This window comes from Hemitrygon akajei, unplaced genomic scaffold (assembly GCF_048418815.1).
Source record: "Hemitrygon akajei unplaced genomic scaffold, sHemAka1.3 Scf000119, whole genome shotgun sequence".
Classification (NCBI taxonomy): Eukaryota; Metazoa; Chordata; class Chondrichthyes; order Myliobatiformes; family Dasyatidae; genus Hemitrygon; species Hemitrygon akajei.
The window spans coordinates 293,185-308,152 of NW_027332005.1; the positions used below are offsets into that span (position 1 = coordinate 293,185).

A 14,968-nucleotide genomic window follows, 5' to 3' on the forward strand; every position below is an offset into this window, starting at 1 on the left:
TGTCGGAGTGTCGTTAATGTACCTGCCTCGACCCTCTGGCAGCTCCTTCCACAGACAGACCACCCTCTGTGTGAAAAAGTTTCCCCTCGGGTCCCTATTAAATCTCTAAAACCTGTGCCCTCTGGTTCAAAATCCCCGACCCTGGGGAAAAGTCTGTGCACGTTCACCCTATCTGTGCCCCCTCGTGGTTTTCACACCTCTGTAAGGTCCCCCTACGCTCCAGGGAATGAAGTCCCTAACTGCCCGACCTCTCTCCATAACTCAGCCCCTCGAGTCCCGGCGACACCCTCGTAAATCCCCGTGAGCTCCCGCCTCCGGTACACGGTGCCCTGTCCGACGATGGCGGTCATGCCAAACGCCGCCTTCACCGCCCCGTCTGCCTGTGACCCCACTTCCAGGGAACCATAAATCTAGGAAAATCTAGGAATAATGGCGCATAGTTCCCTGCAGGTGGAATCTCATGTGGATAGGGTGGTGAAGAAAGCTTTTGTTATGCTGGCCTTTATAAATCAGAGCATTGAACAAAGGAGTTGGGATGTAATGTTAAAATTGTACAAGGCATTGGTGAAGCCAAATTTGAGTATTGTGTACAGTTCTGGTCACCGAATTATAGGAGAGATGTCAACAAAATAGAGACAGTACAGAGAAGATTTACTAGAATGTTCGTTCCCTGTGTTTCAGCACCTAGGTTACAGAGAACGGTTGAACAAGTTCGGTCTTTATTCTTTGGAGCGTAGAAGGTTGAGGGTGGACTTGATAGAGGTATTTAAATTTATGAGGGGGATAGATAGAGATGGAGTGGATAGGCTTTTTTCCATTGAGAGTAGAGGAGATTCAAACAAGAAGATATGAGCTGAGCGTTAAGGGGCAAAAGTTTAGGGACAACACGAGGGGGAACTTCTTTACTCAGAGAGTGGTAGCTGTGTGGAACGAGTTTCCAGTAGAAGTGGTAGAGGCAGGTTCGGTATTGTCATTTAAAGTAAAATTGGATAGGTATATGGACAGGAAAGGAATGGAGGATTATGGGCTGAGTGCGGGTCCGTGGGACTAGGTGAGAGTAAGCGTCCGGCACGGACTAGAAAGGCCAAAATGGCCTGTTTCCATGCTGTAATTGTTATAAGGTTATAACCAAAACTTGGCGCGTTCCGTTAATCTAAGGCTAACGTTCTCCGTCTCTCACCCCTCTACCTCTTTCAATCCACTCTGTCTCTGCCCTCCTCTGTTTTCCAACTTTCTCTCCCCTCCCTGTCCGACCTCTCTCATCTCCTGCCTCTCACCTCTCTCCCCCCATCTGACTCTCACTTTATCAACTGTCCTTTGCCACCTCTCTTCTTTCTCCCCCTTCCCTACCCCCATCTCTCTGCCACACACCCCCTCTCTTCCACACCCATTGCCCCCCTCTTCCTCCCGGTCTGGGTCTCCCCACCTCCGCCTACCCCAATACCCACTCTCCCTCTCCCCTCTCTCTTCCCCGGCCATCTCCACCCATGCCCCTCCCTCCCTCTCGCTCTCTCTCCTCTCTGTCTCTCACCTCTCACTCTAAACCCGTTTCTCTCTCTCTCTCTCTCCCCCTCTCCACTCCTCTCTTTCCGTCTGGCTCTCTCCCCCCTCCCATGCCTCCCTCCGCCAAACACTGAATCTCGCAGAGGTTTGTCAGCGGGATCACGGTGATCTTGCTGGTCAGCTGCCTGGTCTGGCTGGTGATGTCCGTCCTCACGGCCATCGCCAACTGCAGGGACCTCGAGTGCTGCGCCGCACAGCCTCCGGTGGTGAGTGGGATCTTCCTGTGCACAGGGGGGGTGTGGGCGCCGAGGGATGGGGCATGGGTACAAGAGATGGGGGAGGGGAACAGTGTAGAGAGGGACCAAGAGAGCGGGAGGGGTAAAGAGAGATGGAGGCAGGAAAGGAATAAAAGGTGGGGAGAGGGGAGGAGAAAGGAGGATAGGGTGGGGAGAGGGGTGGAGAAAGGAGGATAGGGTGGAGAGAGGATGATGGGGTGGGAAGAGGGGTGGAGAGAGGAGGATAGGTTGGAGGGGGTGGAGACAGGAGGATAGGGTGGGGAGAGGGGAGGAGAGGAGGATAGGGTGGGGAGAGGGGTGGAGAAAGGAGGATAGGGTGGAGAGAGGATGATGGGGTGGGGAGAGGAGGATAGGGTGGAGTGGGGTGGAGAGAGGAGGATAGGGTGGAGGGGTGGAGAGAGGATAGGGTGGGAAGGGTGGAGAGAGGAGGGTAGGGTGGAGAGAGAATGATGGGGTGGGGAGAGGAGGATAGGGTGGAGAGGGGTGGAAAGAGGAGGATAGGGTGGGAAGAGGGGAGGAGGATAGGGTGGAGAGAGGATAGGGGTGGGGGAGAGGAGGATAGGGTGAGGAGAGAGGTGGGGGGAAGATATGGAGAGAGAAGAGGGGACTGAGAGAGAGGGTCTCATCTCCTCTCCTCACCTTATCTTTCTTCCCTCCCCTCATCGATCTTTCCCCTCCCGCTCCCCACCCTGCAGAAAATGGTGGTGATCCACGCCAACCAGCCCGCACCATCAGACCTCGCCTCCATCTTCTCCGGCAAGCCGGCGCCCACTCCTGCCTTTGACGGGCCCCAGTGACGACACGCCCCCTACTCCACGGAACAGCCTGAAGGATTCGGGCCGAGCGATCTGAGGCTCAGCCCGAAAGAAAAGTCAAAGCAGGACTTTCGAGACTGAGGAGGGGAGGGGAGGGTAACGGTGCTAGCCTCTTCCCGTAGTCACATTCCTCCCACTTGGGAACCCCCCAGTTCCATCTCCCTTGTTACGAGCCGCCCTCTCCCACCCTCGGCTCCCGTCACTCCTGAAACACTCCACTCTCTGTCCCCTCGCTCTCCCCTCTATCACCGCCCATCTCACCCTGGCTGGCGGCCATTTTGTGATGGTTACCATTGACAACCGCTCTCCCACCATTGTAGAATGGGGCACACCCTTTTCCTCACTTTCCACTCACTTCCCTCCCTGTTTATTCAATCTCAATTCCTCATCCCTCCTCTCCTTTCCCTCGGTGCCCGCTCTCACATCTCTCCATTTAACCTTCTGCCGACTGCCATTGTGTGACAGTGTGAGAACCTCCTTCCCACTCCCTCACACTCACCTTCTTGTCACCCTCCTTCCCATCCCATCACTCGCAAACCCCTTCCCTCCCTCTCCTCGCTCTCCTCTCCCCGCCATCTCGACGTTCTGCATCGTATGCTGTTTGGGGCTGCATGTTGCGATGCCAATCTTCACCTCTCCTCATCGCCCTCTTTCTCTCTCTCTGTTACCCAGTGAGTCACTCCCGTACTCACCCCGTCATTCCTGACACCCTTTCTCCTCTCTGGCCCTTGCCCTTTCTCCTGCCATCCACCACATTTTTGGTGAACATTTTCTGATGGGAAATTTCGCTCCCCCACCCAATCCCTTCTCCCCCGTCCGTTGAGTGAGTCGCTCCCCTCTCCCTCGTTGAGTCAATGAACTCCCCGACCCATCAGCCCTGACCGCGTCCCCGACCCTCGCTCCCCCTTTCTCCCACCCACGCCCCACTTTTTTGCAGTTCGTCTTATTTGCGAAGGAAATGTCACCACCCATTCATCCTCCACTATTGAAAACGTCACTCCCCCACACCCCACATCCTGTCCAATCAGACCACTCCCTCCCGTCCCATCACTTCCCCTCCCTCCCCGTCCCATCACTCCCGCTCCCTTCCAGTCGTTTAACTCCTCCTCACCCCGTCTTTATCTTGTCCATGTCGGGAGCCAGTTTGTGACAGGAACTTCCGCCCCTCCCCTTTCCGTCCCCTATTGAGTCAGTGACTTCGCCACGCTCACCGTCTCATCAGTCCACTCCTCATCCCATCACTCGTCTTCCTCCCAAACCCCTCACCCCTCCTCCCCAAAACCCACATGTATATGTGTATGTGCGAATATCTGAGATATATACATTAGTTTATTCAATAACAACATTATTAGAATTAAACATATATACAAAACGCAAGACTATATAAAACACAAATTAAAATACTGTTATTACAGTCAATAACACACTCGATCCCGGGATTGTATCCATGGGCACCGCATGTTCCTTCGCCATAGATTCTGTGTGTGACAGTGGCCATTGTAAGTCAGTGTCTCACTCCATCCCTGGCTGCCACATTAACCAAGGATTCGCCCATTTTAAATCAGCGCGACCCTCCCTCTCTTGTGCTCACTTCTACCAAAGCCGCCACTCCCTCCCCAGCGGCCATTTCAAGTGAAGCGTCGGACATCCCACCTCTCCCGGAAGTTCCGGGATTCTCCCGGATATTGATAGCGGCTCCCTGACGCCCACGAATTACATACAAGATCCCGCAAATCGTTTTTTTTTAGAACGAGAGAGAGAGAGAGAATTGAATACTCTGCCATGGCAGAGTAAAAAAATATAAAACGTACTTCACCCCAGACTACACTAAAGTGTTCCCCTGCCTAATAGGGGTCAAGAATTACGACAGTGTTGCTCGCTGCACTGTTTGCAACATTGAGTTTTCTATTGCCCATGGGGGGTTAAATCACTGTTGAGGTGAGTTTAACGGGTGTCATTCGTTCATTAGCATGGCTAACGTTATTTAAACTAGCTCGCTAGCTGCTAAGGAGCTACTCTATTGCAGACATCCCATCTCTCCCGGGAGTTCCGGGAGTCTTCCGCAAATTGATGGTGCCTGCTTCCCTGAAATGAGATTTTGCAGGGTGGGATTAATTGAGTGATGGAATGGTGCAGACGGAGCTTCACTGTGTGTTTGGCATTGCAAGTGTGTGATGGGATGGTGTGGAGGGACATTCACTCTGTGTCTGACCCCGGGAGTGTGTGATGGGACGGTGTGGAGGGAGATTCACTCTGTGTCTGACCCCGGGAGTGTGTGATGGGACGGTGTGGAGGAAGATTCACTCTGTGTCTGACCCCGGGAGTGTGTGATGGGACGGTGTGGAGGGAGATTCACTCTGTGTCTGGTCCCGGGAGTGTGTGATGGGACGGTGTGGAGGGAGATTCACTGTGTCTGACCCCGGGAGTGTGTGATGGGACGGTGTGGAGGGAGATTCACTCTGTGTCTGGTCCCGGGAGTGTGTGATGGGACGGTGTGGAGGGAGATTCACTGTGTCTGACCCCGGGAGTGTGTGATGGGACGGTGTGGAGGGAGATTCACTCTGTGTCTGGTCCCGGGTGTGAGTAAATTTACAAATGTAAATTAAACAATGTGTGAGCTGCTGACGTGCGGGAATAAATAAGCTGCTCCCGACTCTCTCACAGTCACACACAATTAACTGACCGGTGACAACGAGTGACAGTTTGAATAATCAGTCCCGTTTCTCATCGTCACTCTGCATCGGGGAACCGATGATTATAAAATAACACTTCAGGGCCGTGTCCGGGATCGCTGCAGATCCAGGGTCACTGCCGAGGGATTTGTCAATTTAACATCATTATATAGGCCAGGCTGCCGAATGCACCGTCCTCAGCAAAGGGAGCAAAAGGATTCTCTCCCGGGATCATCCCCCCCACCCCGGGACACCGGTGTCCCAGACTGAGCCCCGGACCCCCGGGCTCTACCTGTCTGGGTAATTCCCCGGGGTGTCACGTGGGGATTCTCGTAAACGCACATCCGGCGGAAGCTGCCCCGCTGGACAACTGGCGGAAACACTTCACTGCGGGACCGTTCCAAGCGACACACGGCGCGAAACCTGAGCCGGTTCAGTTAAAACCGTTGGGAGTTGAACCAGGCGCGCGGCCGTTAAAGGTAAGGGCGGGAGTTAAAGGGGAGGGCGGGGAGTCGGCCAAATGTCCCCATCCCGCGGGCGGGGTGTTCACACATTCAGATGTTCAGATCCCCACTCCCAGTCCGGGTCTGAGTTCCCGCAGAGATCTCAGTTCCTTCCTCCCGGACTCACTGAACCGATTCCTCCACAGCCTGAAACAGATGGGAGAATAAAGATGAAATAAACAGATTACACAACAGTGTCAGTAACAGGGGACCGGGGTTAATGTTTCAACAACACTTACAGACAAATATCACCAGAAAACCCGCGGATCCGCTGATATTTTATCACATTGAACATTAACACAAACACTCACCGGATCCGCTCCAGACTCGGGAGGGTCAGTATGAGGCGGCGGAGAGCAGGGACAGATCGATCTGTCAGAGAGTTTAATCTCAGGTTCAGCCCCGTCAGTGATGGGTTTGTACTGAGAGCGGAGACGAGATCCTCGGCACCAGAATCTGTGAGACCGACATCCCTCAGCCTAGAGATGAGAGAGAGTGAGGGTGAAGGACACAGAGAGACAGGAAACGGTACAAATCCCCAGTGGTCATCAGTAACACAATTACTGATCACATTAATGTTCAGTGTCAGACACCGAGTGACTGTAAACACAATCTCCCACAGTCTGGTACTTACTCCAGTCTCTGTATTTTACACTCCGGGTTCCTCAGAGCCGCAGACACCAGTTTCACTCCTGAATCCCCCAGTTTATTACCACTCAGGTTCAGATCCGTCAGTGATGGGTTTGTACTGAGAGCGGAGCCGAGATCCTCGGCACCAGAATCTGTGAGACCGACACCCCACAGCCTGGAGATGAGAGAGAGTGAGGGTGAAGGACGCAGAGAGACAGGAGACGGTACAAATCCCCAGTGTTTATCAGTAACACAATTACTGATTTTTTTCTTCAGCACGACTGCACAAGTCGGCCAGTGAGAAGAGCGAGAAGAGTTTAAAAGGAAGACAGATTTACAGAGCGAGCGTCAGAGGAGCGGGAGACAGAGTAGGAAGGCTTTGGCTCAACGGGGCTTCGGCGATAAAGGGTCGAGGCGAGGTAGGTTATCTGTTTACAATACAGACAGAGAGTATGTGTGTGAGGCTGGTTTTGTGTGTTCGGTGTCAGATGTGGAAGATCCTGGAGACTCCCAGCCTCCTGGATGGCAACATCTGCACCCGGCGTGTCGAGCTGCAGCTCCTTAGGGACTGAGTTAGGGAACTGGAGATGCAGCTCGATGACCTTCGTCTGGTCAGGGAGAGCGAGGAGGTGATAGAGAGGAGTTACAGGCAGGTGGTCACACCGGGGCCACGGGAGACTGAAGAAGTGGATCACAGTCAGGAGAGGGAAGGGCAAGAAGCAGGTACTAGAGAGTACCCCTGTCGCTGTACCCCTTGACAATAAGTTCTCCTGTTCGAGTACTGCTGGAGGGAGGGACGGCCGAAGGAGGGGGGGGGGGGGAAGCAACAGTGGCCGTGGTTCAGAGTCTGGCCCTGTGGTTCTGAAGGACAGGGAATGGAAGAGGATGGCAGTAGAGATAGGGGATTCTGTAGTTTAGCGGGTCAGACAGGCGATTCTTTGGACGCAGGAATGAAACATATGTATGATGCTAGTTTGCCTCCCTGGTGCCAGGGTCCGGGGTTTTCAGATCGCGTCCAAGATAGCCTGCAGTGGGAGTGAGAATAGCCAGAGGTCGTGGTACATATTGGTACAAATGACATAGGTAGGAAAAGGGAAGAGGTCCTGAAAACAGGCTACAGGGCGTTAGGATGTAAGTGGAGAAACAGGAACGCACAGCTAGTAATCTCGGGATTACTGCCTGTGCAACAAGACAGTGAGAATAGGAATAGGATGAGGTTAAGGATTAACGTGTGGCTGAGGGATTGGAGCAGGAGGCAGGGATTCAGATTTCTGGATCATTGGGACCTCTTTTGGAGCAGGTGTGACCTGTACAAAAATGACGGATTGCACTTGAATCCCAGGGGGACCAATATCCTGGCAGCAAGGTTTGCTAAGGCTACTGGGGAGAGTTTAAACTAGAATTGCTGGGGGGAGGGAACCAAATTGATGTGATGGAGGAGAGGGAGGTTGGTTCACAAATAGAGAGAATTTGGAGAATGTGTGAAAGGAGGGTACGCAGGTGATAGAGAAGGGTGGCACTCAGTCCGATGGTTTGAGATGTGTCTATTTTATTGCAAGGAGTATGATGAATAAAGCGGATGAGCTTCGAGTGTGGATCAGCTCTTGGAGCTATGATGTTGAGGTCATTACAGAGACTTGGATGGCTCAGGGGCAGGAATGGCTACTTCAAGTGCCAGGCTTTAGATGTTTCAGAAAGGACAGGGAGGGAGGCAAAAGAGGTGGGGGCGTGGCACAGTTGATTAGAGATAGTGTCACAGCTACAGAAAAGGTGGACGTCATGGAGGGTTTGTCTACGGCGTCTCTATGGGTGGAAGTTAGGAACAGGAAGGGGTCAATAACACTACTGGGTGTTTTGTATAGACCACCCAACAGTAACAGGGACATCGAGGAGCAGATAGGGAGACAGATTCTGGAAAGGAGTAATAATAACAGGTTTGTTGAGGTGTGAGATTTTAATTTCCCAGATCTTGATTGGCATCTCCCTAGATTGAGGTGTTTTGATGGGGTGGAATTTGTTAGGTGTGTTCAGGAAGGTTTTGTGACGCAATATGTAGATAAGCCTACAAGAGGAGAGGCTGTACTTTATCTGGTATTGGTAAATTAACCTGGCCAGGTGTCAGGTCTCTCAGTGAGAGAGCATTTTGGAGAATGTAATCACAATTCTATCTCTTTTACCATAGCATTAGAGAGAGATAGGAACAGGCAAGTTAGGGAAACCTTTAATTGGAGTAAGGGGAACTATGAGGCTATCAGGATGGAACTTGTAAGCATAAATTGGAAACAGATGTTCTCAGGGAAATGTAGAAAATGTTCAGGGGATATTTGCATGGGGTTCTGAGTAGGAACGTTCCAATGAGACATGGAAAGGATGGTAGGAGACAAGATCCGTGGTGCACAAAGGCTGTTGTAAATCTAGTCAAGAAGAAAAGAAGAGCTTATGAAAGATTCAAAAAATGAGGTAATGATATGAATCTGGAAGATTATAAGGCTGGCAGGAAGGAGCTTAAGAATGAAATCAGGAAAGCTAGAAGGGGCCATGAGAAGGCCGTGGTGGACAGGATTAAGGAAAACCCCAAAGCATTCTGCAAGTATGTGAAGAGCAAGAGGATAAGATGTGAAAGAATAAGACCAAACAAGTGTGACAATGGAAAAGTGCGTATGGAACCGGGGGAAATAGCGGAGGTATTTAATGAACCATTTGCTTCAGCATTCATGACGGAAAAGGATCTTGGCGATTGTAGGGATGACTTGCAGTGGACTGAAAAGCTTGAGAATGTAGATATTAAGAAATATGTGGTGGAGCTTTTGGAAAGCATCAAGTTGGATAAGTCACCGGGACTGGATGAGATGTACACCAGGCTACTGTTGGAAGCGAGGGAGGGGATTGCTGAGCATCTGGCAATGATCTTTGCATCATCAATGAAGATGTGAGAGGTTCCGGAGGATTGGAGGGTTGCGAGTGTTGTTCACTTATTCAAGAAAGGGAGTAGGGATAGCCCAGGAAATTATAGGCTAGGGAGTCTTACTTCAATGTTTGGTAAGTTGATGGAGAAGATCCTGAGAGGTAGGATTTATGAACGTCTGGAGAGGTAAAATATGATTAGGAATAGTCAGCATGACTTTGTCAAAGGCAGATCGGGCCTTACGAGCCTGAATGATTTTTTTGAGGATGTGACTAAACACATTGATGAAGGTAGAGCAGTAGATGTAGTGTATATGGATTTCAGCAAGGCATTTGATAAGGTACCCCATGCAAGGCTTATTGAGAAAGTAAGGAGGCATGGATCCAAGGGGACATTGTTTTGTGGATCCAGAACTGGCTTGCCCACAGAAGACAAAGAGTGGTTGTAGATGGGTCATATTCTGCATGGAGGCCGGTGACCAGTGGAGTGCCTCAGGGATCTGTTCTGGGACCCCTAGTCTTTGTGATTTTTATAAATGACCTGGATGAGGAAGTGGAGGGATGGGTTAGTAAATTTGATGATGATACAAAGGTTGGGGGTGTTGTGGATAGTGTGGAGGGCTGTCAAAGGTTACAACGGGACATTGATAGGGTGCAAAACTGGGCTGAGAAGTGGCAGATGGAGTTAAACCCAAATAAGTGTGAAGCGGTTCACTTTGGTAGGTCAAATATGATGGCAGAATATAGTATTAATGGTAAGACTTGGCAGTGTGGAGGATCAGAGGGATCTTGGGGTCCGAGTACATAGGACACACAAATCTGCTATGCAGGTTGTCTCTGTAGTTAAGAAGGCGTACGGTGTATTGGCCTTCATCAGTCGTGGGATTGAGTTTAAGAGTCGAGAGGTAATGTTTAAGAGTTGAGAGGTTATGAGGGGGATAGATTGATTTGACGTGGATAGTCTTTTTCCATTGAGAGTAGGGGAGATTCAAACAAGAGGACATGATTTGAGAGTTAGGGGGCAAAAGTTTAAGGGTAACACGAGGGGGAATTTCTTTACTCAGAGAGTGGTGGCTGTGTGGAATGAGCTACCAGTAGAAGTGCTAGAGGTATGTTCGGTATTGTCATTTAAAGTAAAATTGGATAGGCATATGGACAGGACAGGCTGCGTGCGGGCCAGTGGGACTAGGTGAGAGTAAGTGCTTGGCGCAGACTAGAAGGACCGAGATGGACTGTTTCCGTGCTGTTATGGTTATATGTTGCAGCTATATAGGACCCTGGTCAGACCCTACTTGGAGGACTGTGCTCAATTCTGGTCGTCTCACTATAGGGAGGACATGCAAACCATAGAAAGGGTGTAGAGGAGATTTCCAAGGATTTTGCCTGGATTGGGGAGCATGCCTTATGAGAATAAGTTGAGTGAACTCGGCCTTTTCTCTTGGAGAGACAGAGGATGAGAGGTGACTTGGTAGAGGTGTACACGATAATGAGATCATTGATCGTGTGGATAGTCAGAGGCTTTTCCCCAGGGCTGAAATGGCTAGCACGAGAGGGCATAGTTTTAAGGTGCTTGGAAGTAGGTACAGAGGAGATTTCAGGGGTAAGTTTTTTTACACAGAGAGTGGTGAGTGCGAGGAATGGGCTGCTGGCGGCGGTGGCGGAGGTGGATACAATAGGGTCTTTTAAGAGACTACGGATACGATCGGATCTTTAAATTCCAGGAAGGCTACATGGAGCTTAGAAATATGGAGGGCTATGGGTAAAACCGAGGTAATTCTAAGGTAGAAACATGTTCAGTACAGCGTTGTGGGCCGAAGGGCCTGTATTGTTCAGTATGTTATCTATGTTTCTTTGTTTCTACTGATCACATTAATGTTCAGTGTCAGACACCCAATGACTGTAAACTCATTCTCCCACAGTCTGGTACTTACCACAGTTTCTGTATTTTACACTCCGGGTTCCTCAGAGCCGCAGACACCAGTTTCACTCCTGAATCTCCCAGTTGGTCCCCACTAAGTCTAAACACAAACAGACAGATTGATGAACAAAGTGATTCAAACCATGGGTCTGAGGGAATTTCTCTTACTCGGATATTTCAGGAAACATTAAACCCTTCAGTAAATCACTGATCGGACTTCCCATCACTGTCAATGTCCCTCACTGCCCAGCTCCAGGGGATTCGCCGAATGTCAGTAATTTCATCTGTCGGTGTGACCCTGTAAACTCCACATATTCTGTCCCATTCACCGATGGAGAGAAAAGTGTTCCTGACTGAAATGCAGAAATGTCAATGGGACACAGTGAAATAGACCCACCAGAGCTAAAGGGATGGGGAAGAGAGATCCCACAAGAAGAGTGGGAGATGGGGAAAAGAGATCACATGGGAGGAAGGGGGATGGGGAAGAGATCCCAGAGGAGGATGGGGGATGGGGAAGTGAGATCCCACAGGAGGAAGGGGGATGGGGAAAAGAGATCACATGGGAGGAAGGGGGATGGGGAAGAGAGATTCCGGAGGAGGAAGGGGAATGGGGAAGAGATCCCAGAGGAGGATGGGGGATGGAAAAGAGAGATCCCACAGGAGGAAGGGTAATGGGGCAGTGAGATCCCACAGGAGGAGGGGGGATGGTGAAGAGAGATCCCACAGGAGGAAGGGGGATGGGGAAGAGAGATCACACATGAGGAAGGGGGATGGGAGAGAGAGATACCAGAGGAGGACGGGGGATGGGGAAGAAATCACACAGGAGGAAGGTGGATGGGGAAGAGAGATCTCAAAGGAAGAAGGGGGATAGGAGAGTGAGATACGACAGGAGGAAGGGGGATGGGGGAGAGCGATACCACAGGATGAGGGGGGATGGGGAAGAGAGATCCCACATAAGGAAGGGGGATGGGAGAGAGAGATACCAGAGGAGGACGGGGTATGGGGAAGAAATCACACAGGGGGAAGGTGGATGGGGAAGAGAGATCCCAAAGGAAGAAGGGGGATAGGAGAGTGAGATACGACAGGAGGAAGGGGGATGGGGGAGAGCGATACCACAGGATGAGGGGGGATGGGGAAGAGAGATCCCACATAAGGAAGGGGGATTGGGATGAGATCCTACAGGAGGAAGGGGGATTGGAAAGAGGGATCCCACAGGAAGAAGGGAGATGGGTAAGAGAGATCCCACGGGAGGAAGGGGGATGGGGAAGAGATCCCACAGGAGGAAGGGGGATGGGGAAGAGAGATCCCACAGGAGGAAGCGGGATGGGTGAGTGAGATCCTACAGGAAGAAGGGAGATGGGGAAGAGGGATCGCACAGGAGGAAGGGGGATGGGGATGAGAGATCACAGTGGAGGAAGGTGAATGAGGTAGAGATCCCAGATCCCAGAGGAGGAAGAGGGTGGGGAAGAGATGTCCAACAGAAGGAAGAGGATGGGAAAGAGAGATCCCATAGGAAGAAAGCTGTTGGGGAAGATAAATCCGACAGGGAAGAGACATTACATAGCAGGAAGGGCGAGGGGGAAAAGAGATCCCACAGGAAGAAAGGGGGTGGGGAAGATAAATCCCACAGGAGGAAGGAGCATGGGGAAGAGAGATCTGATAGGAAGAGGGGGGACGTGGAAGAGAGAATATACAGGAGGATGGCAGATGAGTAGGAGAGATACCTCAGGAGGAATGGGGATGGGAAAGAGAGATCCCACAGGAAGTGGGGACATGGAACAGAGGAACCACAGGAGGAAGAGGAGTGGGGTAGAGAGATCCCACAAGAGAAGGGGGATAGGGAAGAGAGATCCCACAGGAAGAAAGGGGTGGGGAGGTTAAGTCCCTCAGGAGGAAGGGGGATACGGAAGAGAGATCCAACAGATGGAAGTGGGATGGGAACCGAGGTCCCAGAGGGTGAAAGGGGATGCGGAAGAGAGATCCCACAGGAGCATGGGGGATGGAAGAGAGAGATACCACCGGAGGAAGGGGGATAGGGCTGAGAGATCCCACAGGAAAAGGGGGATGGGGAAGAGAGATCTCACAGGAGGAATGGGGATGGTGAAGTGGGTTCCCACAGAAGGAAGGGGGATGGGGAAGAGAGATCCCAGAGGAAAAGGGGGATGGGGAAGAGAGATCCCACAGGAGGAAGGGGGATGGGGAAGAGAGATCCCACAGAAGGAAAGGGGATGGGAGTGAGAGATCCCACAGAAGGAAAGGGGATGGGAGTGAGAGATCCCACAGAAGGAAAGGGGATGAGAGTGAGAGATCCCACAGAAGGAAAGGGGATGGGGATGAGAGATCCCACAGGAGGAAGAGGGATGGGGATGAGAGATCCCACAGGAGGAAGGTGGATGCTGAGGAGAGATGCAACAGTTGGAAAGAAGGGGGAGTGGGAACAGAGAGCCCAGAGGATGAAAGGGGGATGGGAAAGCGAGATCTCACAGGTGGATTGCTACCCTTGCCACGTGCTAGTGAGGCTAGAAATAGGAAGATAATGCAGCTAAATACGTGGCTGAGGGGATGGTGCATGAGGGAGGGGTTCATGTTTCTGGACAATTGGGCTTTCTTCCAGGGGAGGTGGGACCAGTTCGAATTGGACAGTTTGCACCTGAACTGGAGGAGGACTAACATCCTTGCCGGTAGGTTAGCAAGCTCAGCTCCGGGGGGTTTAAACTAGATTGCAGGGGGAGGGGAACCAGAGTGTTAGAGCAGATAGTGATGTGGAGGAGGATAAGGGTCATGCGAGGACTGCTTGTATAGACAGATATCAAAGGTTTGTACGTGATAGAAATGTTCTCAGGTGCATCTATTTCTTACGAGGAGTATTGTTGGTAAGGCAGATGAGTTTAGGGCGTGGATTGGCACGATGATATCGACATTGTTGCTATTAGTAAGACTTGGTTGCAGGAGGGTCAGGACTGGCAACTTCATGTTCCGGGTTTCCGTTGTTTCAGACGTGATAGAGGGGAGGGATGAAAGGGGGAGGAGTGGCATTACCAGTCAGGGAGAATATCACAGCTGTGCGTAGACGGGACAGCCCAGAGAGCCCGTCTATAGAAGCCATATCTGTGGAGCTGAGTAATGGGAAAGGTGCGACCACACTAATAGGGTTGTATTATAGACCGCCCAATAGTCACAGAGAATTGTTACAGAGCAAATCTGTAGAGAGTTAGCAGACCAATATAGGAAACAGAAAGTTGTAATCGTAGGGGATTTTAACTTTCCACATATTGACGGGGATGCCCACTCTGAGAAAGGGTTAGATGGCGTGGAGTTTGTTCAGGAAAGTTTTCAAAATCAATATATTGAGGTACCAACGAGAGAGGGTGCAGTACCTGATCTCCTATTAGGGAACCAGACAGGTCAGGTGACAGAAGTATGTGTAGGTGAACATTTTGGGCCCTGTGACCATAATGTCATTAGTTTCAAGATAATTATGGATAAGGATAGGACTGGCCCACCAGTTAAGATTCTGAATTGGAGAAGGACCAATTTTGTGGAAATGAGAGAGGATCTGGGAAAAGTGGATTGGGATAAGTTTATTTCTGGCAAGGATGTGTTCAGTAAGTGGAACGCCTTCAAGGGTGAAATTTTGAGAGTGCAGAGTTTGCATGTTCCTGCCAGGATTAAAGGCAAAGTTAACATGCAGAGTGAACCTTGGTTTTCAAAGGATATTGGCGATCTT

General features: G+C 51.0%; 1 protein-coding gene across 1 annotated transcript in view; it reads right to left on the reverse strand.

The window, feature by feature from the left end:
• Positions 1 to 3,925: 3,925 nt before the first annotated feature.
• Positions 3,926 to 14,968, reverse strand: part of LOC140723565 (NACHT, LRR and PYD domains-containing protein 3-like) — a 40,698-nt gene continuing 29,655 nt past the window's right edge. The window contains exons 9-12 of the mRNA XM_073038137.1: positions 11,255 to 11,341; positions 6,424 to 6,594; positions 6,101 to 6,268; positions 3,926 to 5,936 (exon numbers count right to left, since the gene is read on the reverse strand). Coding sequence (XP_072894238.1) covers positions 5,849 to 5,936; positions 6,101 to 6,268; positions 6,424 to 6,594; positions 11,255 to 11,341 — 514 coding nt within the window. The 3' untranslated portion in view covers positions 3,926 to 5,848. The remainder of the gene's footprint in view (positions 5,937 to 6,100; positions 6,269 to 6,423; positions 6,595 to 11,254; positions 11,342 to 14,968) is intronic.